At 38.1% G+C, this 24,905-nt stretch overlaps 2 protein-coding genes across 4 annotated transcripts in view; one reads left to right on the plus strand and one right to left on the minus strand.

Moving 5' to 3' along the window:
- Positions 1–22,697, minus strand: part of RNF125 (ring finger protein 125) — a 109,191-nt gene extending 86,494 nt beyond the window's left edge. Inside the window, exon 1 of the mRNA XM_082853686.1 lies at positions 22,635–22,697. The gene's annotated coding sequence lies outside the window, so the exon portion shown is untranslated. The remainder of the gene's footprint in view (positions 1–22,634) is intronic.
- Positions 22,698–23,021: 324 nt separating this feature from the next.
- TRAPPC8 (trafficking protein particle complex subunit 8) overlaps positions 23,022–24,905 on the plus strand; it is a 91,131-nt gene continuing 89,247 nt past the window's right edge. For all 3 annotated transcript variants that reach the window (XM_082853631.1, XM_082853636.1, XM_082853632.1), the window contains exon 1: positions 23,022–23,510. In XM_082853631.1, the coding sequence (XP_082709757.1) occupies positions 23,354–23,510 (157 nt within the window). In that variant the 5' untranslated portion in view covers positions 23,022–23,353. The remainder of the gene's footprint in view (positions 23,511–24,905) is intronic.

Here is a 24,905-nt window from a genome sequence, read left to right on the forward strand (position 1 = left end):
ATTACTATAAAATGTGAAATACCTAGGAATAAATTTAACAAAATATATACAGACCTCTTTTCTGAAAAGTGCAGAACATTTCTGAGAGAAATGAAAGGCCTAAATAAATGGTGAAATACACTGTGTTCATCAATTAGAACATTCAATATTATTAATATCTCAATTCTCCTCTAATTGATCTATAGATGCAACACAATCCCAATCATCGTTCTAGTGGGGTTATTTTTGTAGAAGTTGATGAGCTGATTCTAAAGTTTATTTTAAAATGTGACCTAGATTAGCTAAGCAATATTTTAAAAATAAATTTATTTATTTATTTATTTTGGCTGCATTGGGTCTTCGTTGTTGCATGTGGGCTTTCTCTAGTTGTGGTGAGCGGGGTCTACTCTTCCTTGAAGTGCGCGGGTTTCTCATTGCGGTGGCTTCCCTTGTTGTGAAGCATGGGTGCTAGGCACGAGGGCTTCAGTAGTTGTAGCACACGGGCTCAGTAGTTGTGGCTCGTGGGCTCTAGAGCACAGACTCAGTAGTTGTAGCACACGGGCTTAGTTGCTCCACGGCAACTAAGTTATTTGCACACAGGGCTTAGTTGCTCAAGCCCTCCTTGAGCAGGGCTTGAACCCGTGTCCCCTGCAATGGCAGGCGGATTCTTAATCACTGTGCCACCAGGGAAGCCCAGCCAACCAATTTTTAAAAAGTTGTTCACTCAAGAAATATTTATTGGTAGGTGATATAAGACAAAGTAATTTTAAAACAAGAAAAACAAACTTGGAGGACTTGACCTGATTTCAAGACTTACTATAAAGCTATAGTAATCACAATGGTATAGTACTGGCACAAGGATAGACATAGATCAATGAAACAGAGTAAAGAATCCAGAAATAGACCTTCAGGTATATGGTAAATTGATTTTCTACAAAGGTGCCCAGGCAATTCAATGGGAATGAAAGTCCTTTTAACAAATGATGCTATAACAACTTGATATCTGTATGAAAAAAATCAATGTCACTCTGTCTCAAACCACTTACAAAATTAACTTCAAATGGATCATAAGTCTAAGTATTAAAGGTAAAACTATAAAACTTCTAGAGAAAAACATAGGGAAAAAGTCTATGTCACCTTGAAGTTTTTTGGGAGGCAAATTTAACATATTAAAGTATAAAATATCAAGGAAAGAGTACAAATTTAAATTTACAGATCACTGAACTTTTATAAATGAATACATCTATGCAACCACTCCCAAGATCTAGAGCATTACCAACACCACAGAAGCCTATCTCACGCTCCCTTCCAGTCAGTATTCCTCCACCAAAGTTAACCATTATTCTGACATGTCATTAAAACTTAACTTTGCTTGTTTTATTTTGTTACATGGAATTGTATAGTATTATGTTTGCACATGTAGCATTTGTTTATTCTTTTTGCATAGTTTCTATTATACAAATACACCCTAATTTATCCATTCTATTGTCAATAGATATTTTGAGTTTTTCCAGTTTAGAGCTATTGTCAATAAACTGCTATGAACTTTCTTGTACAAATCTTTTGGGGCATATTTATGCATATGTGTTAAATATGTATTTGAGTGGAATTGCTGGGTCCATAAAAGTATGTTTACCTTCATTATATAACTGACTTATTTGTGTTCCTGAGAGGGTCCTGGTGTAGGTAAGCAAGCCAGTAATGGATTTATTTAGTTCCCAGGATTCTAAGTGTGAAGAGCAGCTGAAGCCAATGGGACTGAATCAACTTAAACTCCCACCAGCAGAATATGACAGTTCCAGTTGCTCCACATTTTTGCCAACACTGAGTATCAGCAATGACATAAATTTAGCCATTATGGTGGGGGACAAACGATGTGGAGCAAGCTTTCCTATGCTTATTGGGCATTTGGACGTCCCCTTTTGTGAAGTAGGACTACACATAATTTGCCTATTTAAAAATTGCATAGTCTGTCTTTTTCTTATTGATTTGTAGAAGTTACAAATATATTCTGGATACAACTTTTTGGTCATATATGTATATTGCAAATATCATCTCCTATTCTGTGACTTGCTTTTCCATTTGTTAAATAGAAATTTAAATTTTAATCAAGTCCAATTCAGCAGTCTCTTTCATTATGTATCTTGTGTTATGTTTAGAAAATATCTGCATATCCTAAAGTCTTGGGCATATTCTCCTATGTTATATTTTTAAAGTTTTTTTTTTTTTTTATTTCACACTGAAGTCTATGACACCTGGCATAGAATTTTGGTGTCTGTTTTTGAAATTTGTATTCTGTTCCACTGATCCATTTGTCTGCACTTGAAACAATAATACACTTTTTATACCTTATTTAGAAATGTTTTGGAATCCGATAGTGTAAATTTGTCCTTTTTCTTCAATATTGAATTTATTCTTATTCCTTTACATTTTGACATAAATTTTAGAATCAGTTTCACTAAATTCTCAATTTCCACAAAAAGTTTCTTCAATATGGGAAGAATCATCATCTTTAAAACACTGAATCCTCAAATCCATGAAGAAGGCATACACCTTGATTTACTTGGGTCTTCTCTAATTATTCTCAATGACATATTTTTGCTTTCTGAATATAGGTCTTGCATATCTTTCATTAGTTTTTTCCTTATGTATTACATGTTTTTTAATGCTATTAAAAGTTATATTGTTTTAACATTTTATTATCTATTTTTTCTAGTATATGGAAACACAAGTGATTTTTAATATACTGATTTTATTTTATTTTTGCATTTCTTTAACCTTTTATTTTATATTGGGGTAAATTAACAATGTTGTGATAGTTTCAGGTATACTGCAAAGTGATTCCGTTATACATATACATGTATCTATTCTTTTTCAAATTCTTTTCCCATTTAGGTTGTTACATAATATTGAGCAGAATTCCCTGCGCTTAACAGTAGGTCCTTGTTGGTTGTCCATTTTAAATACAGCAGTGTGTACGTGTGAATCCCAAATTCCCTAACTACCCCTTTCCTCCCTCCTTCCCCCCGGTAACCATAAGTTTGTTCTCTAAGTCTGTGAGTCTGTTTCTGTTTTGTAAGTTCATTTGTATCATTTCTTTTTAGATTCTGCTTATAAGCAATATCATACAATATTTCTCCTTCTCTCTCTGACTTACTTCACGCAGTATGACAATCTTTAGGTCCATCCATGTTGCTGCAAATGGTATTATTTCATTCTTTTTAATGGCTGAGTAATATTCCATTGTATATATATATATATATGCCACATCTTCTTTATTCATTCCTCTGTCAATGGATATTTTGGTTGCTTCCATGTCTTGGCTATTGTGAACAGTGCTGCAATGAATACTGGGGTGCATGTACCCTTTAGGACCATGTGTTTCTCCCGATATATGCCCAGGAGTGGGATTTCAGGGTCATATGGTAGCTCTATTTTTAGTTTCTTAAGGAACCTCCATACTGTTCTACATAGTGGCTGTATCAGTTTACATTCCCACCAACAGTGTAGGAGGGTTCCCTTCTCTCCACACCCTCTCCAGCATTTATCGTTTGTGGACTTTTTTGATGATAGTCATTTTGACTGGTGTTAGGTGATACCTCATTGTAGTTTTGATTTGCATTTCTCTAATAATTAGTGATGCTGAGCATCTTTTCATGTGCCTCTTGGCCATCTGTATGTCTTCTTTGGAGAAATTTCTATTTAGGTCTTCTGCCCATGTTTTGATTGGGTTGTTTGTTTTGATGATACTAAGACTCATGAGCTGTTGGTAAATTTTGGAGACTAATCCCTTGTCGGTCACATCATCTGCAAATATTTTCTCCCAGTCTGGGGGTTGTCTTTTCATTTTGTTTATGGTTTCCTTTGCTGTACAAAAGCTTTTAAGTTTCATTAGGTCCCATTTGTTTATTTTTGTTTTTCTTTCTATTACTCTGGGAGACAAATTAAAGCAAAATATTGCTGTGATTTATGTCAGAAAGTGTTCTATGTTTTCCTCTATGAGTTTTATAGTGTCCCATCTCACATTTGGGTCTTTAATCCATTTTGAGCTTATTTTTGTGTAAGGTGTTAGAGAATGTTCTAATTTCATTTTTTTACACGTAGCTGTCCAGTTTTCCCAGCACCACTTGTTGGAGACATTGTCTTTCCACCATTATATAGTCTTGCCTCCTTTGTCATAGATTAATTGACCGTAGGTGCATGGGTTTATTTCTGGGTTTTCTATCCTGTTCTATTGATTTATATGTCTGTTTTTGTGCCAGTACCACATCGTTTTGATGACTGTAGCTTTGTAGTATAGTCTAAAGTCAGGGAGCCTGATTCCTCCAGCTTCATTTTTCTTTCTCAAGATTGCTTTGGTTATTTGGGGTCTTTTCTGTCTCCATACAAATGTTAAGATTTTTTTGTTCTAGTTCTGTGAGAAATGCCATTGGTAATTCGGTAGGGATTGCATTGACTCTGTAGACTGCCTTGGGTAGTATAGTCATTTTGACAATATTGATTCTTCCAATACAAAAGCATGGTATATCTTTCCATCTGTTTGTGTCATCTTCAATTACTTTCATCAGCATCTTATAGTTTTTGGAATACAGATTTTTGTCTCCTTAGGTAGCTTTGTTCCAAAGTATTTTATTCTTTTTGATATGGGTAAATGGTGTTGTTTCTTGAATTTCTCTTTCTGATCTTTCATTGTTAGTGTAGAGAAATGCAACAGATTTCTGTGTATTAATTATGTAACCTGCAACTTTACCAAATTCATTGATGAGCTCTAGTAGTTTTATGGTAGTGTCTTTAGGATTTTCTATGTGTATCATGTTATTTGCAAACAGTGAGTTTTACTTCTTCTCTTCCAATTTGTATTCCTTTTATTTCTCTTTCTTCTCTGATTGCCATAGCTATGACTTCCAAAACTATGTTGAATAAAAGTGGTGAGAGTGGACATCCTTGTCTTGTTCCTGATCTTAGAGGAAATGCTTTCAGCTTTTCACCATTGAGTATGATGTTAGCTGTAAGTTTGTTGTATATGGCCTTTATTATGTTGAGATATGTTCCCTCTATGCCCACTTTCTGGACAGTTTTTATCATAAATGGGTGTTGAATTTTGTCAAAAGCTTTTTCTGCATCTATTGAGATGACCAGATGGTTCTTATTCTTCAATTTGTTGGTGTGGTGTATCACACTGTTTGATTTGTGGATATTGAAAAATCCTTGCAACCCTGGGATAGATCCCACTTGATCAAGGTGTATGATTCTTTTAGTGTGTTGTTGGCCTGTAATTTTATATTTTTGTGGTATCTTTGGTTTTGGTATCAGGGTGATGGTGGCCTCATAGAGTGAGTGTGGGTGTTTTCCTTCCTCTGCTATTTTTTGGAACAGTTTCAGGAGGACAGGTGTTAGCTCTTCTCTAAACGTCTGATAGAATTCGCCTGTGAAGCCATCAGGTCCTTGACTTTTTGGTTGGAAGTTTTTAAATCACAGTTTCAATTTCAGTGCTTGTGATTGGTCTGTTCATATTTTCTATTTCTTCCTGGTTCACTCTTGGGAAATTGTACCTTTCTAAGAATTTGTCCACTTCTTCCAGGTTGTCCATTTTATTGGCATACAGTTGTTTGTAGAACTCTCTTATGAGCCTTTGTATTTCTGCGGTTTCAGTTGTAACCTCTCCTTTTTCACTTCTAATTTTATTGATTTGAGTCCTCTCCCTTTCTTTCTTGATGAGTCTGGCTAAAGGTTTATCAATTTTGTTTATCTTTTCAAAGAACCAGCTTTTAGTTCCATTGATCTTTGCTATTGTTTTCTTAGTATCTATTTCATTTGTTTCTGCTCTGGTCTTTATGATTTCTTTCCTTCTGTTAACTTTAGGTTTTATTTGTTCTTCCTTCTCTAGTTGCTTTAGGTGTAAGGTTACATTGTTTATTTGAAACTTTTATTGTTTCCTGAGATAAGACTGTATTGCTATAAATGTCCCTCTTAGAACTGCTTTTGCTGCATCCCATACGTTTTGGATTGTTGTGTTTTCATTTTCATTTGTCTCTAGGTATTTTTTGATTTCCTCTTTGATTTCTTCAGTGATCCATTTGTTGTTTCATAGCATACTGTTTAGCCTCCACGTGTTTGTGTGTTTTACAGGGTTTTTTTCCTGTAGTTTATTTCTAATCTCATAGCATTGTGGTCAGAAAAGATGCTTGATATGATTTCAGTTTCCTTAAATTTACTGAGGCTTGCTTTGTGGCCCAGCATGTGGTCAATCCTGGAGAATGTTCCATGTGCACTTGAGAAGAATGTGTATTCTGCTGCTTTTGGATGGGATGCTCTGTAAATATCAATTAAGTCCATCTGGGCTAATGTGTCATTTAAGGCCTGTGTTTCCTTATTGATTTTCTGTCTAGATGATCTGTCCATTGATGAATGCAGGGTGTTAAAGTCCCCCACTATTATTGTGTTACTGTTGATTTCTCCCTTTATGGCTGTTAGTATTTGCCTTATATGTTGAGGTGCTCCTGTGTTGGATGTATATATATTTACAATTGATATATATTCTTGGCTTGATCCCTTGATCATTATGTAGTATCTTTGTCTCTTATAACAGTCTTTATTTTAAAGTCTATTTTGTCTGATATGAGTACCACTACTCCAGCTTTCCTCTGTTTTCCATTTGCATGGAATACTTTCTTCCATCCTCTCACTTTCAGTCTGTATGTGTCCCTAGGTCTAATGTGGGTTTCTTCTAGACAGCATATATACGGGTCTTGTTTTTGTATCCATTCAGCCAGTCTATGTCTTTTCCTTGGAGCTTTTAATCTGCTTACATTTAAGGTAATTATCAATATTTATGTTCCTATTACCCTTTTCTTGTTTTGGGTTTGTTTTTGTAGGTCTTTTTTCTTCTCTTCCTCTTTGTTCTCTTCTCTGTCGTTTGATGACGATCTTTAGTGTTGTGTTTGGGTTGCTTTTTCTTTTTTTTGTGTGTATCTACTGTAGTTTTTGGGTTTCTTGTTCCCATGAGGTTTTGATATAGCAGTCTATATATGTACAAAGTTGTTTTAAGTTGCTTGTCTCTTCCTCATCTAGAGGAGTTCCTTTAGCATTTGTTGCAAAGCTGATCTGGTGGTGCTGAATTCTCTTAGCTTTCACTTGTCTGTAAAGCTTTTCATTTCTCTGTCAAATCTGAATGACAGCCTTGTTGGGTAGAGTATTCTTGGTTGTAGGTTCTTCCCTTCTATCACTTTAAATATATCATGCCACTCCCTTCTGGCCAGCAGAGTTTCTGCTAAGAAATCAGCTGATAACCTTATGGGGGTTCCCTTGTATGTTATTTGTCATTTTTCCCTTGTTGCTTTTAATATTTTTTCTTTGTCTTCAATTTTTTTCAGTTTGATTAGTATGTGTCTTGGCATGCTCCTCCTTGGGTTTACCCTTCCTGGGACTCTCTGTGATTCCTGGTCTTGGGTGACTGTTTCCTCTCCCATGTTAGGGAAGTTTCAACTGTTATCATCTCTTCAAATATTTTCTCAGGTCCTTTCTCTCTCTCTTCTCCTTCTGGGGCCCCTACAGAGTGAATGTTGTTTTATTTAATGTTGTCCCAGAGGTCTCTCAGACTGTCTTCATTTCTTTTCATTCTTTTTTCTTTATTCTGTTCCATAGCAGTGATTTCCACCGTTCTGTCTTCCAGGTCACTTATCCATTCTTCTGCCTCAGTTATTCTGCTATTTATTCCTTCTACTGTATTTTTCATTTTAGTTATTGTTTTGTTCATCTGTTTGTCCTTTAGTTCTTCTAGGTCTTTGTTGAACATTTCTTGCATCTTTCCAATCCTTGCCTCCATTCTTTCTCCAATATCCTGGATCATCTTCATTATTATTCTGAATTCTTTTTCTGGACTATCTCCACTTCACTCAGTTGTTTTTCTGGGGTTTTATCTTGTTTCTTCATCTGGGACATAATCCTCTGCTGTTTTATTTTGTCTAACTTTCTGTGATTGTGGTTTTCATTCCACAGGCTGCAGGACAGTAGTTCTTGCTTCTGCTGTCTGTCCTCTGGTAGGTGAGGCTATCTAAGAGGCTTGTGCAAGCTTCCTGATGGGAGAGACTGGTGGTGGGTAGAGCTGGTTCTTGTCCCTCTGGTGGTCAGGGCCATGCTCAGCAAAACTTTAATCCACTTGTCTACTGATAGTGAGCCTCTGTTCCCTCCCTGTTGTTTGCTCACCTGAGGCAACCCAGTCCTGGAGCCTACAGGCTCTTTGGTGGGGTTAATGGTGGCCTCTGGGAGGGCTCATGCCGATGAGTACTTCTCCAAACTGCTGCTGCCAGTGTCTTTGTCCCTGTAGTGAGCCACAGCTGCCCCCACCTCTGCAGGAGACCCTCCAATTCTAGCAGGTAGGTCTGGCCCAGTCTCTTATGGTGTCACTGATTATTTTCCCTGGGTCCTTTTGTTCCCAAGGCTTTGCATGTGCCCTCCAAGAGTGGAGTCTCTGCTTCCCCCGGTCCTGTGGAAGTCCTGCAATCAAATCCCACTGGCCTTCAAAGCCAGACTCTCTGGGTACTCCTCCTGTTGCCAGACCCCCAGGCTGGGAAGCATGACATGGCGCTCAGAACCTTCAATCCAGCTGGAGAACTTCTGTGGTATAATTGTTTTCCAGTTTGTGGGTCACCCACCTGGCAAGTATGGGGTTTGATTCTATCGTAATTGCACCCCTCCTACTGTCTCACTGTGGCCTCTCTTTTTTGTCTTTTTGTGTAGGGTATCCTTTTTGGTAGGTTCCAGCTTTTTTCCGTTGATGGCTGCTCAGCAGTTGTGATTCCTGTGCTCTCACAAGAAGGGGTGAGCACACGTCCTCTACTCTGCTATCTTGAGCTAACTCCCCATCTAAATATACTTATTTTATATCAAGTGACCTTACTAAATTCGCTTATTTATCCTAGTGGTTGATCAAGACTCTCTAAGTGGCTATGCCTTTGTAATGATCTCTCTTCCTCTGTCTTCTACATTTTTCTCTTATTATTCTCTCTTCCCCCACTCTGCTTCACAACTCTGGTGTGAGATTACACAGGAGATATTAGTGAACTAGACTTGTGTCCTGAATAGCAAGTACTGTTCAGAACCATGGAGGGCAGTGTTCATGGTTCAAACTTCTAATGGTCATGATATGATTATGGCAGGTCTTTGTTGGCCTTGTTCTAAATCTTAGTTTACAGCAGTGTGTAATCTATAAAAAGTAGTCAATAAATATTTATTGAATGAAATGAAATGAATTCTCCATAGTGAAATCAAATTTGTGCAGGACTATTAACATTTTCATAGCTCTTGATACTCTTCAAATTGCTTTTCAAAAGTGGGATGTCAATTTACAAAGCCACCAAGTAAAACTTCTAAGATTTCTCTCTTTATAACTTTTACTCATTTATCTTATGTGGGGGATGAAATGAGTGCCTAATGTGTACTTGCTTGCTAAAAGCTCAAAATTTAAATAAGAGAACAGATGAGAAAACAAATGATTATTTTACGAGATACAGTCTATATTAAGGTATGCTATGAGACACATAGAGGGACAGCTTATGGTTAGATCTGAAGGTCAGAGAATTCTATCTCATGAGAAGGTGAAATTTGAACTTAATGTTGAAAGAATAAGAATTAATCACATTAAAAGAGAATGATGAAGAAGTGGTAGTAGGATTAAAGGGAAGTTTTCATTGCCTGCCCTTCTCATAACACTTTTTATAATTCATGACTGCTTGTCACTGACCATGGCTAATTAAAGCAAGGATGGACACCTAAAAACAACTAACCATTTTATCTGTTTTAATAAATTGAACAGGGAAGCAGAGGAAATACTTTATTACATCATATAGAATTGGGATTTGGACAACTATATTAAGTATCGTGTAAAATGAGTAAAGAGAAAAAGGTGTGTTTCTGTGTGTGTGTGTGCGTGTGTAAGAAATAGAGGAAGGAGGAAGAGGAAAAGGAGGAGAGCAGGAGGAGGAGGAGGAATAAAAAGAAATGAAAAGGAGAGGAAGAGGGTGGAGGAGAAGGACAAGGGGGAGGAAGAGGATGAGAAAGAGGAGGGAAAGAAGAAAAGGAAGAAGAGAATGAAGAAGAGGAAAGAGAGGGGCTTAGAGAAAGCATAGACTCCATAACAGAAAAGAGGCTGAGATGAAAAGGACATTAAGAACCCTGACTGAGGAAGGAGCTTTGGCTCTAGCATTTCTATTTCTGTTTGCATCAATCCCTGTTATATTTCAGTTCTTGTCCGTGGATTTAATGAAAAGTCTATATTGTAACAATTTACTTTACTTTGCATTGTATGTGAGTTAATTTGAGTGAGTCTCAGTTTTTCTGTAATTAAAGGCTTAAGGAACTTCTATTAAAATTCTATTATAGTTAAAGAGAGTTGATAGATTTAAGAAAATTTAAGGTTTTCTTTTGTTTGTTTTCTTTTGGCCCCACAGCATGCGGGATCTTAGTTCCCCGACCAGGGATTGAACCCATGACCCCTGCAGTGGAAGTACAGAGTCTTAACCACTGGACCACCAGGAAAGTCCCATCAAGTGTTTCAAATACTGTTAAAATTTTGCATTTGAGGAGCAAAAGACTGGGGGGAGGACAAGGACCATGTCAAGGTATATCCTAATATGTGCCAGGGATTTGGGCTATGGGGAGTCACTGAAAATTTTTATGGAAGTGAGTAACATATTTACATATGCATTTTTGTAGAGTTCACTTTGGTGAATAAAACTGGAACTGGGCAAGACTGGAAATTGAAAGAGCAATTAATTGGCCATTGAAAAATTGAGGTGAGGTATAATGAAGCGCTAAAGTGAGACAATAACTGAGGATGGAAAGAAGAAATGGGACTGATTTGAGAGATGTATAAGAACAAAAACATAGAAGGAAAGATTTATCATAAATATAACAAAAAGAAAACATGTTTCTCATAAAAAGGCTTTATTAGAAACCCTTTATATGGAAAACATATTTGCTTTTTGTTACATGTATGATAAATTTTTCCTCCTGTGTTTTTGTTTTCCCAAAATTTATTACTTTTTTTGATCAAATAATAGTTTTAGGGACTTCCCTGGTGGTCCAGTGGTTAAGATGCCATGCTTCCACTGCAGGGGGACACGGGTTCTATCCCTGGCTAGGGAACTAAGATCCCACATGCCACGCAGCATGGCCAAAAAAAAAAAAAAAATAGTTTTTAAGTTTTGAAGTAGTAAAATTTACCCATTTCTTCTATTGTGATTTTAATATTCTTAACCTTAGAATTGAAGTCACATATTAATTGGGGAAGATCTGCCATCTTTATTGTACTGAGCTCATGAACAAAGTATATCTCTCTGTCTATTTAAGCATTCTTTTAAATTCCTGAGTTTTTCAATAAAGTTTTGTAGTTTTCTTCACAAAATACCTCCAAGTTTTAAAAATAATTATATGTATTACTATGTATATTTTGTCAGTAGTCTCAAATATTTGTTATTGAAAAATGTACCTCTTAAAACATCTATTTTCAAATTTCTAATTGTGCTGATATGTAATAGCACAATTGATTTTTTTTGTATATTGATCTTTTATCTAGCAAACTTGCAGAATTCTTTTTCTGTTATAAATAATTTTTCTATGATACTAAAATAAATTTTCTATGTAGAATATATTATTCTGCCAAATAATGAAAGATTTATGTATTTTTCTTTCTGATCCATAAACCATATATTTCTTTTTTTTTTTTTTTGCCTTATTATGCTAGCTAGGGCCTCCAGTATGATGCTGAATAGGAGTAGTAATAGATATTGTTAAGTAAAGGAGTTAATTCATCAAGAGAAGTTAGCACTACTAAATGTTAATGTACCTAATAAAGAACCTCAAATTACATGAAGCAAAAACTGATAAGAACTGAAATGAGAAATAAGACAAATCCACAATTATAACCAGATATTTCTATACTTCTCTCTCAATAATTAATAGTAGTACACCAAAACTCTTAGTCAAAATTTTAGTCTTAAGATATAGAAGGATATATCCTTCTATGAGGATAAATATAAGGATATAAGACTAGATACAAGAATAGTATTGTAGGGGAGTTCCCTGGTGGCTTAGTGGTTAGGATTCCGGGCTTTCACTGCTGTGGCCTGGGTTCAATCCGTGGTCAGAGAACTGAGATCTCGCAAGCCACGAGACACAGACAAAAAAAAAAAGAATAGTATTGTAGGTTGAACTGCATCCCTCAAAAAGATATGTTGAATTCCTAATCCCTATGCCTATGAATGTGACCTTACTTGAAAATATGGTCTTTGCAGATGCAATCAAGTTAAGATGAGGTCATACTGGATTATAGTGGGCCCTAAGTCCAAGGATTGGCCCTTATAAGGAGAAAGAGGTTTGAAGATACAGAGACATAGGGAAGCAGGCCAAGTGACAGCAAGCAGAGACTGGAGCTGCCACCAGCCACGGAATGCCAAGAATTGTCAGTATCCATCACAGGCTCTAAGAGGGAAGAAGATTCTTCCTTAGAACCTTCTAAGGGAGCATGGCCCTGCTGACATTTTGATTTTGGGCTTCTAGAATCCAAAACTACGAGAAAAGAAATTTCTCTTGTTTTAGGCTTCTCAGTCTGTGGCAATTTGTTAGAGCAGCCCTAAGAAACTAGTACAGATAAACATAAAAATACAAGACAAAGATATAGAAGACTTGAAGAATACAATATTACATAATTAACATTTAGAGAACATCCTTCTAACAATTATAGAATCCATCTTTTTTTTCAAGATAGACCATATTCTGAACCTTAAACGCACTCTCAATAAATTTAAAATAATTCAATCATACCAAGTACCTTCTGATAACAATGGAATTAAGTTATAAATCAATAATAGAAACATTTGAAAAATCCCAAATATTTGAGAAATAAATAATATACTCTTAAATAATCCATGGGTACAAAAAGAAATAGCAAAGGGAATTTGGAAAGTATTTTGAACCAAACGAAAATGAAAAACAAACATATCAAATTTTGTGGAATGCATCTAAAGTAGTGCTTATTTGTAATTTAACTGACCATTAACTGTAACTGTGATCTTATCTGTTACTGTAGCTTTTTTTTTTTTTTTTTTTTTTTGCGGTACGCGGGTCTCTCACTGTTATGGTCTCTCCCGTTGCGGAGCACAGGCTCCGGACGCGCAGGCTCAGCGGCCATGGCTCATGGGCCCAGCCGCTCCGCGGCATGTGGGATCTTCCCGGATTGGGGCACGAACCCGTGTCCCCTGCATCGGCAGGTGGACTCTCAACCACTACGCCACCAGGGAAGCCCTACTGTAGCATTTTTACAGGAACATTTAAGTTTTGTTTGTTTTGTTTTGTTTTTGTCATATATGGTGCTGAAATTTTCATTGGTTGAGATAACATTCTAATTTAGGAGTATGGATTTGAATGTGGTATCTTTTTAAAAAAATTTTTTTCTAATTGAATTATTCTTATTCATTGCTATTGACTTTATGAATTTAGAATTCTTTATTGAATACTTTTATTAATTCTCACGATTTTTTTCAGCAAATTTATCTGAGCTTTCTGAGTATGTAATAATTTGCTTTTCTTTTCCAATATTTATACTTATTTTTATTTCATTAAGCCAAATTTTCAGAACATTAAATACTAATAGTAATTAATAGTGCCTTGTTTCTGATTTTCATCAGAATGCTTCTGATGTTTATCAACTTCTCAAAGAGATCTGTTATTCTAAACATTAAGAACCATTGCTTAGAATCATGAGTTATTAGCAATCATACAATCTTTAGTCTACAGGTGATGATTCTTGAGATCAGAAAGGTTAAGTGACTAGTTCCAAGGTCTTAAAAGTGGGCAGTGGAAGAACCATGACTAGAATTTCATTTCATTTATGGTTTTGCTGTTACCAAAACTTACAACAAAAACTGTAATAGTTTTCCTCATCTCTGATTTTTTAAAAATTGCAAAACATTGCACTTGTACCTTTTTTGGAAACAGCTTTATTGAGATATAACTCTCATACCATACAATTCACCCATTTAAATGATACAGTTCAATTGCTTTTAGCACATACACTGAGTTATGCATCATCATCACAATCATTACTAGAATATTTTCACTACTTCAAAAAGAAACCTCGCACCCCTTAGCCATAACCTCCAAACTCTCCTACTCTTCCCATCTCCATCTTTACCACCAGGCCTAGGCAAGCACTAATCTATTTTCTATCTCTGTAGATGTACATATTCTAAATGTTTTGTATAAATGGATTCATACGTGGTCCTTTGTGACTGGCTTGTTTCACTTAGCCTGTTTACAAGGTTCATCCATGTTGTAGCATGTATCAGTATTTCATTTCCTTTTAAAAATATTTATCTATTTATTTGGCTATGCCGGGTCTTAGTTGCAGCACACGGGATCTTTGTTGCCACGTATGGGATCTTTGTTGCGGCATGTGGGATCCTTTAGCTGTGGCATGTGGAATCTTTAGTTGCAGCATGTGAACTCTTAGTTGTGGCATGTGGGATCTAGTTCCCAACCTGGGATTGAAACCAGGCTCCCTGCATTGGGAGTGCAGAGTTTTAGCTGCTGGACCACGAGGGAAGTCTCAGTACTTCATTTCTTATTATTGCTAAATAATATTCTATTGCATGGCTATACCACATTTTACTTATTCATTTATCAGTTAATGAATATTTGGATTGTTTCTACTTTTTGGCTGTTACTAATACACTGTTATGAACATTCAGGTACAAGTTTTTGTGTTGACATATGTTTTTATTTCTCTTAGGAGGCAAATTGCTGGATCATATGGTAACTCTATGTTTAACAGTTTGGAAAACAGCTTGTCTTCCAAACCAGCTGCAACACTTTACTTTCCCACCAGCAGTATATGAAGGTTCAAATTTCTCCACATTTTTGTCACATTTGCTATTGGCTTTTGGATTATAGCTATCCTGTGGGTGTGAAGTGGTATTTTATTATGGTTTTGGTTTTCATTTCCATAATGGTTAATTATGGTGAACTCCTTTTCATGTGTGTATTGCCTATTTGTACATCTTTTTTTTGGAGAACTGTCTATATCCTTTGCTCATTTTTTAAAACTTTGAGAATACTTAAATATATATTGGTCATTCAGGTTTCCTCTTTTGGGACTTTGTCACTTGTATCATATTGTGTTGTGTTCTGGTACTTATACAGTATCAATTGTATACAGATTGCCTTTTTTCTTATTAATTATAGGAGTTCTTTATGGTAGATATATATCTTTGCACATTTGTAGCTTGAATTTTCACTACTTTGTGATCTTCTGATAAAAAGATCTTAAATTTAATGTAGTTCGATTATCAATCTTTTCTGCTACGGTTTGCACTTTTTGAATCTTGTTTAAGAAATCTGTCCCTGTTTCCTTCATGAAAGGGAGGCAGTGTTAGTGTAGTGGTTTAAAATGGGTACTCAAGAGGCAGATTACCTGAGTACAAATCACAGCTGTTTTACTTTGTGGTACTGTGGCCTGGGACAATTTAGTTAATCTCTTTTGCCTCAGTTTCCTCATCTATAAAATGGGAATGATATTAATAGTACCTACTCACAGGGTTGTTATGAGGACTAAATGAATCGGGATATATAAAATGCTTACAACTGTACTGGGCACAAGATAAGCAACAAGTAAGTGTTATTACTGTCTGCATCTTTATTCTACCTGACCTGATTTTTTTTGTGTGCCATGACATAGAAAACTAATCAGGTTTTTGTTCCATAGAGATAACCAATTATTGAAGCACTGTTTATCAAATAATCTGTTCTACATCACTTTATGTTTCAAGTTGGTCTGTCCCACAGCTCTCCATTCTATTCCATTGGCCTATTTGTCTACTCCTGTCTCTTGATAACCGTATTATAACTTTAATATATCTTGCTTGCTGCTCGGGCAAATTCCTCTATCTTTTTATTTAACTTCAAAATTATCTTTTTTAAAAAAAATTATTTATTTATTTATTTATTTGGCTGCACTGGGTATTAATTGCGGCATGTGGGATCTTTAGTTGAGGCATGTGGGATCTTTAGTTGAGGCATGTGGGACCCAGTTCCCTAACCAGGGATCGAACCCAGGCCCCATGCATTGGGAGTGTGGAGTCTTAACCACCGGACCACCAGCAAAGTCCCCCAAATTATCTTAACTATTCTTAGATCTTTGCTCTTAAGTATGAATTTGAGGATTACTTTGTCAAATTCCATAAAATCTCTGTGGGTATTTTGATTTCAATTGCACTGAACCTCTGGATTAATTTTAGTGGAACTGACAGCTTTATGGTGTCTCTCACTACCAATGAGAGCATAAATGAAAGCTCTCCCAAAATATGTTTCCTCATATAATTCACTTTCAGACAGGATTCTTGCACATATATGTCTAGCTGACAAAACTAAAGTCAAATGATTATGTCTTAGCTATAAGAGAAGCTGAAAATATGAGTCCTGCCTCCTACTTTTGGGAGGAGAGATGGACAGCTACATAAATATGATGAAGGTGTGCTATATATTTATCCCACTATATAATTTTTTTAAATAAATTTATTTACTTATTTATTTTTGGCTGCGTTGGGTCTTCGTTGCTGCATGTGGGCTTTCTCTAGTTGCGGGCGGGTGGGGGCTACTCTTCCCTGTGGCGCGTGGGCTTCTCATTGCGGTGGCTTCTCTTTCTTGCAGAGCACAGGCTCTAGGCACTTGGGCTTCAGTAGTTGTGGCTCGCAGGCTCTAGAGCGCAGGCTCAGTAGTTGTGGTGCCTGGGCCTAGTTGCTCTGAGGCATGTGGGATTTTCCTCGAACCTGTGCCCCCTGCATTGGAAAGCAGATTCTTAACCACTGTGCCACCAGGGAAGTCCCTCATTCTGATTTTAAAGGAAATAATTCTTTCTTACATTTAACCATTAGGTATAATATTATGAATCTTTGCTACATAACCTTTATCTGTTTAGGAGTTTCCTTTCATTTTTATTAAGCTATAATTGACATAATGGTATACTACTTCCAGGTGTATAAGGTAATGATTCAGTATTTGTATATATTGTGAAATGGTCACCAAAAAGTTGCTAAGAGAGTAGGTCTGAAAAGTTCTCATCACAAGAAAAAACAATTTTTGTAACTATCTATGGTGATGGATGTTAACTAGATGTTGCACATTTTTGATTGGATAATTTATCTTTCTGATTATTGAGTTATAATAGTTCTTTACATATACTAGTTTTTTTCCCTTGTACTTCTGCACTTTTGGTATCCAAAACCAGTTTTTGGCAGTATTTCAATTTATCAGTTTTTCATCAAATCATATTAGATATGTGATTTGCAAAAAATATCTCCCATTCTGTGGGCTGTCTTTTCACTTTCTTAACAGTGCCCTTTGAAGCACAGGTTTTAAAATTTAGTGGTGTTCAGTTTCTCTCTTTTTGTTGTCATTGTTGTTGTTGCTTTTGCTTTTGCTGTTGTATCTAAGAAACCATTGCCTAATTCCAGGTTATCAAGATGCATGCCTATGTTTTTCTCTAACAGTTTTATAGTTTTAGATCTTACATTTAGGTCTTTAAATGTGAGTTAATTTTTGTGTATATGGTGTGAGGTAGGGGTCCAACTACATTCGTTTGCATGTAGATAACCAGTTGACCTAGCACCTTTTGTTGAAAAGACTATTTTATTTTCCTCTAATTGTCTTGGTACCCTTTAAAAAATTCAATTGCCCTTAAATGCGAGGCTTTATTCTGCCTGTATCACACTCTCTTGGTTACTGTAGCTTTGTAATAAGTTTGTAATTAGCTGGTTTGAGTCCTCCAACTTTGTTTTTTGTGTTTTTTTGTTTTTTTTTTTTTAAAGATTGTTTTGGCTATTCTGGATCCCTTGAATTTTGACATATACTTTACTATCAGCTTGCCAATTTCTACAAAGAAGCCAGTTGGTAATTTGATATCAATCTGTAGAACAATTTGGGGAGTGTTGACATCTTATTAAGTCTTCTGATCCATGAACATGAGATGTCATTTCATGTGTTCAGGTCTTTAATTTCTTTCAAACTGCAAATATTTTTTTAAGTTGCATAGCAAGTTAGCTAAAAAAGTACATGACTTTCGGGGACTGCTTAGCAGCTGTAACTATTCCTTTTATTTTTATAGAGATAAAAATCATTATTAATGTGTTGACATTAAAAGCATTTATAAAGAAGTATGTATTAAAACAATATCCATTGCATTAAATAATTTCTGAAATAGGAGGGACAAATAAGTAAAAACATTTCAGTTAATATGTAAACCGAGGAAGTATAATGAAAAGTGCTTGAAACTAAAAGTCAGGAAACGGAAGCGTTTTCTAGCTCTGCACCTAACTAGGCATATAACCTTGGGGAAATTACTTTATCTCTCTAGGACTGTTCCTCACATTTAAAACGATATTATAATTTTTCCTAAACGGAAAGTCATGGGTTTATGCAGCCAATCGAAATATGGCATGCAAATGTGCACTTATTTTTAGCCTAAATCTTGAGGATTAATGTTTATAGAATTGTTTAGAGTTTAGATCTTCAACATTCTCACCCACCGTTCCCCCATCTACATTTTTCTTATCCAAATCCAGTTGTTTTTGGAAGTATTTACATATGATTTTAAACCAAGCACTAATATTATTCCCTATCTTAGAAGCATAAAGGAGAAAATATGTATAAAAGATTTTTACTTGCTGCAGATTAAATTAGAGGAGGATTTATATGGGGCTTAAATACCTATAATAAGTATAAAATAGAATTATGAGCAAAATTGTGGCTATGATTCATCCTTAAAATAACCAGGAAATGGATGCCATCTGTTTTAGTCAGAATTTTAATGATAATAAGTATACTTAAAACATCCAGTACAGGGGCTTCCCTGGTGGCCTAGTGGTTAAGAATCCTCCTGCCACTGCAGGGGACATGGGTTCGAGCCCTGGTCTGGGAAGATCCCACATGCTGTGGAGCAACTAAGCCAATGCGCCACAACTACTGAGCCTGCGAGCCACAACTACTGAGCCCATGTGCCACAACTACTGAAGCCTGAGCGCCTAGAGCCCGTGCTCTGCAACAAGAGAAGCCACTGCAATGAGAAGCCCGCGCACAAGGAAGAGTAGCTCCCGCTCACTGCAACTAGAGAAAGCCCATCTGCCTCAGCAATGAAGACCCAATGCAAACAACAACAAAAAAATCCAGTACAGTAAACAGAATAAAAAGTGTGGGCCAATATGTGTATTATATATTTAAACCTTTCTTTGTTTAGTGTTTTAAAGTAGCACAGCATAAAAATCTTTGAGCTTACAAAACTTTTTTAAAAAGTGAAGTATAGTTGATTTATAATAGTGTATTAGTTTCAGGTGTACAGCATACCCATTCAGGATTTTTGCAGATTATATTCCATTATAGGTTGTTACAAGATATTGGGTATAACTCCCTATGCTATACAATAAATCCTTGTTGCTTATCTGTTTTACGCATAGTAGTTTGTACCTGTTAGTCCCATACCCTAATTTGTCCCGCCCTCTCTCTGATAGCCATAAGTTTGTTTTCTATGTCTGTGAGTCTTTTTCTGTTTTGTATATACATTTACATTTTTAGATTCCACAGAAGCTTAAGAAACTTTTAATGTACAAATTTTCTCAGCATCCCCTGACCTCCAATGCTCTGATGTACAGGTAGTTAGCTCCTATGTGAGATCCATGTACTCAGGAATCAGAACCGGTTTTTTACTGGCTTTTGAAGCTAATACTCAAGAGCACCATCTACTGTTAACACAGTGAAATTTAATAATAGTGGAAAGAATAATAGATTCTCGTATCTTCATACTGGAATGAATACAAGAAATCTTCTAGTCCCAACTTCATAAGCTTACAGATAAAGAATGTGAGGTTCACAAGACAAGTAACTTGTTAAAAGTCACAGATTTCTTGCTAAAACTGTATTACAAGCTATTGCAAGCTAAAATTTCTGTAGATGCTTTCAAAGCGAGGAAACATATGGAAAAACAATTTATCCCAGTGATCAAGTCTCTAGGATTAAGGACCGAGCTGGTTCTGCTCCAGTGCTATCTTTGGCCAAGTTAATTAATTGCTCTGTGCTTCAGGTGCTACATCTGAAAACTGGCAACACATGTGCTTCTCAGGGTTTGTGTGAGAAGCAGAATATATATGTAGTAGACATATATGTGAAGTGCCATGCTTGATATATGGTGAACAATAATGGTGATATTATTTTTATTCACAAGGGGTGGAGTGGTTTTGAATTCAGACTTCTTTGACTTCAGTGTCTGTATCCTTGACCACACCAGACATCAGAAGAGACTAGCAGTATCACACATGCAAAATAAAACAATCCATGAATGTTTGATAACACACTATTTCAAAATTGGCATAGCATACGTTTTACGGGATTCTTTGATTCTGGGGAGAGTAGGAATCTGGGCCTTATCTTCAATACTTGGAAAAGAGATCCTTAGTTGCTTGTGTTATTACTATTTTGTCCAGCAAGCTTCCTCTCTTTAAGTGATAGACCCTGTCTGCTTGGCCTTGAGGGTGGGCACATGGCCAAGGCCTGGCCAACCATAACACTTCATGTTTCCTGGACAGAGTAAGTGGTTCAGAGGACAAGTGATGCAAAAAGGGTCATTGTCCAGAGGAGTCAGAGAAATGAAAGACGTGTGATATCTTAGACCTCAGGCAAATATCGATACATCCTGCAAGGTACCTCATTCCTAATGAAGTGGGGTGGAGACCGTTGACTGTCACCCCATATTCATTCTCCTCTTCATCTAGCAACAGAACCCTCAAGCCTACATTTTCCAGTCTCCTTTGGACACACTGGGGCCAGTGGGATGTGAGTGAAATTGCTGAATGCCATTTCTACAATTTGATCTGAAACCATCAGTCATGTACGTTTCCATTCTCTTTTCCCCATTCATGTAGGCTGAAAAGCAAATGTGGCAGTGACTCAGCTTTAATCTTTAGGGGAAGACAATACCTTAGAAGTTGAACATGTTAGATAGTTTAGGATAAACTAGAAGAGAAATAGTGTTTTACAGTGCTGTCACTCACTGGAAACAGTGCATGCATGTGGTGTTAGATTGTAAAGGCAATGCATAAGACAAAAATCCATTTAGGCATAGTCATAAAAAGGAAGGACGTACTGATTCATGCTACGATATGGATGAAACTTGCAAGTTATGCTAAGTGAAAGAAATCAGACACAGAAGGCCACATATTGTATGATTGCATTTACATGAAATGTCCAGAATAAGTAAATCCATAGAGACAGAAAGTAGATTAGTGATTGCCAGGGGCTAGAGGGGGTGTTGCGGTGCAGACTGACTGCTAGGGGGCACCAGGCTTCTTTTTGGGGTGATGAAAATGTTCTGGAATTAGCAGTAATGATTGTGCAACTTTCTGAATACAGTAAAACCCACTGAACTGTACACTTTAAAGGAGTGAATTTTATGGTATGTGAATTATATCTCCAAAAATCCATTTAGGCTAAATTACCCTTGAAAGTCCTTCTCACAGAGCCTAATACAGCTAGTTTTACCTTCAATGTAAAAAATAAATTGCCTTTTTAACTTTGAGTTGAGTACTAAAGTAGTATGCTTGCATTAAGGAGCCCTGTTACCAAAAAATATATCTTATAACTTGAGTCACGCTCTGTTGTGTGAGATTCTTACATTATAAAGGGTAAGGGATATATTAGAGGTATTCAAAAGGTAACATGTATACCCCTGGGGTTAAAAGAAGGCTTTCCAAGAGGTCCTCAGGCACAGCCAGTTTTAAGGAAATGAATTTCCAGATCCTCAACTCCCACGTGTTATCTTTTCTAGATTGATCTGTGGCTAAGTTGTCATGTCATTATGTCCTATTGTCCTTTCCTACCTCCCATTTTTCAATTTATAGGAGAAAGGCATAGTCACCTGTAATAAATTCTTACCAGGGTAGAAACTTCAGGGTGCCAATCTGACAATTTGAGATACTCTTGTTTGGGGAAGCCTCCTTTAAATCAAGGACCATAAAGCCATGATGTTGGCTTTATGGGTGTTGCATTTTTTTTTCCTTGTCTTATATTTTTGTCATTTAATTCAGAAGGAGCTGAATAATATTATAGTAAAATTCCTTTCATTCACTTTTACATATTTAGAGGAAAAATCTATAAAAATGAAAGTTAGGAATAGAAGTTCAGGCCTCTATTTATTCGGCACGTAATTACTGGATTCCCACACCTCCATCACGATAAAGTAAATACTCTAGCAGACTGTAAAAAGAAGGCGGCAGCGGATGAACGGGTCGGAGGTTGGGCACATCCTTTCCGTGAGACCAACAAAAACGCAGTAGTTTCTCCTACACTCGGGCTAACTGCAGCGCCCACAACGGCACACATTTCTGCTCACTGGTTGAGTTCACATGCATGGCAGTCCTTTCTAAAATCTTTCTGAAAGCATGGTTGTGTTTAAATGATACTGGCCTGTTTAGGCCGGCTCCAGCGAAACATCCAAACACCCGGCGGGCAGCACGCTCTCTCCGCTGAGCGGGTGCCCCCAGTCGCTCCATCAGGAGCGTGGGAAGGGCAGGGCGGGCGGGCAGAAGGCAGCTCGAACAGCCACATGGTTTACCTACCGTTTCCCAGGAGGGTCGAGTGGGCGTGGAAGACGAACGGGTGCCTGCACCACTGTGACAGCACAGACCACGAGCTTCGGCCTACCGACCCTTACGTCACACTTCGCTGGGCTTTGCCAAGGACGTGCGCGAGAACCAGGCCAACCCCCGCGTGCCTCCGTGCCTGGCTCCGCCCACCGCGCTCGTAGCCCCGCCCCAGCCCTGCCCAGTAGTGGGGGGGCCCACCCGTCGCACTTCCGGCGCCAGCCTCCAGACCGGCCTCGGTCGCTTTTTACTTCCCTCTTCCTGGCTTTCTTCCCCCGCCCCCATCTTCTTTAACACTGTCACGTGAGGGGCGAGCGCGGGGGCTGCTGGGATAAGTACGCCGGTGGGTCAGGGTTCGGCCCCAACATGGCGGTTCCTGTCGGGCGGCAACAAACGCTTTGCCGTCGGGAGGATTAACTGGCGATTGTTGGCGTCTCCACCTATCAGGGTGGAATGCAAGGACGCCGGGGCGAGCGCTGAGGAGCGGCGGTGACGGAGAGGGGTCGGTGGCGGGTGCCCCGGGAGCCGAGGCGGCGGCGTCTGTTCTGTTGGTCTCAAGGCTTCAGTGTCGGGCCCCGCCCGGCCGAGCCGGGCCGGGCCAGGCCGGCGGGCGGCGGCAGTAGTTGCTGCAGCCGCAGGATCAGCCTCTGAGAGTGGGCCGGAGGGCGGGCACCGCTGCTGCCTCTGCCGCGGTGATGGCCCAGTGTGTACAATCAGTGCAGGAGCTCATCCCGGACTCCTTCGTCCCCTGTGTCGCCGCGCTGTGTAGCGACGAAGCCGAGCGGCTCACTCGTCTCAATCACCTTAGCTTCGCGGAGTTGCTTAAGCCCTTCTCTCGCCTCACTTCTGAGGGTATGTGGTCTCCCCTTTTCACTGAGCTCCCGCAAAGCTGGGGCCGGGAGAGGGAAGTTGGGGGCGGGCAGGGAAGAGAAGGGCGGTGTTTACATCCCGGAGCCGGTAGAGTGGCGTTGGGCTGGGCCCCCGCGGTGTCTCCGGTGGCCTTAGGAGGAGGGGCCGTGAGGTGGTCAAGACATCATGGTCCTAACCTCCAGTTTTTCTAGGCACTTCCCCGACCAGCCACACTGTTAGGTAATTAAAAATGTGAGTCCCAGAGAAGGGCATTGAGACTGTTCTCAGCCGCCACAGGGAGGGAATTAGGAAGTTGCAAGGTAGGGCAAGGTAAGAAGATGCTCCCTGTTAGACGACTAGGTCTTAGGGGGAAGACGACGAATCATTTTCCCCTGGGAGTTAAACCGGGCTTTCAAAGTTGTCTTGAGTATTATATTCTTTAGTAGTGAGGTGCATCCCCTTCAAGCGTTCTGTTCAGTTATTTTACTTTTTTCTTTTGAGAATTCAAACATTTCCTTAGGGATCCAGTATTTTACTTAATCTCTCAAGAAAATAAAAAGAATTATAAAATTAATGAAACTTGCAGCAGCCTTTTTTTGCCTAATGGACGAGGAAATAAGGACAAGTTGTAGTTAATTTAATCGAGATAGTTGGAGTTATGATTTATAGGGATGGAAAAGTCCTGAATTTTTTTTTCAGTTAAAAGTTTAATCAACGGGAGAAATATCTTTTATAGAAGAGCTGCCTGTTTTCTCCAGCTTTAGATTCTTTATTAGGGAAAAGTAAGTGTGATAATAGTCAAGTGTGGTTTAGCCAATATCTTTACCTGTACTTTGCAAACAGAACATAGTAAAGTATAGGGAAAGTTCTGTGTTAAGAACTTTAAAATAAAAAGGTTCTATAATAAAGCTGTGTCAAGCCAACGACCATGGTTTTTGGTTATGACTTCACACAAAAAAATGCTGTGCCATAAATTTATTTATTTACATGCCACACGTGTATTCTTTGGGAGAATATCTCCAGTATAAGTTTGCTTTTGTATTTATTATTTTTTTAAAATAAATTTATTTATTTATTTTTGGCTGTGTCGGGTCTTCGTTGCTGTGCACGGGCCTTCTCTAGTTGCGGCGAGCAGGGCCTACTCTTCGTTGCGGTGCGCCGGCTTCTCATTGCAGTGGGCCGGCTTCTCATTGCGGTGGCTTCTCTTGTAGAGCACAGGCTCTAGGCGTGCGGGCTTCAGTAGTTGTGGCTCGTGGGTTAAGTAGTTGTGGCTCACGGGCTCTAGAGCGCGGGCTGAGTGGTTGTGGCGCACGGACTTAGTTGCTCCGCGGCATGTGGGATCTTCCCGAGCCAGGGCTTGAACCCGTGCCCCTTGCATTGGCAGGCAGATTCTTAACC

This window comes from Leucopleurus acutus (assembly GCF_964270905.1).
Source record: "Leucopleurus acutus genome assembly, chromosome: 13".
In the NCBI taxonomy this organism is placed as follows: domain Eukaryota; kingdom Metazoa; phylum Chordata; class Mammalia; order Artiodactyla; family Delphinidae; genus Leucopleurus; species Leucopleurus acutus.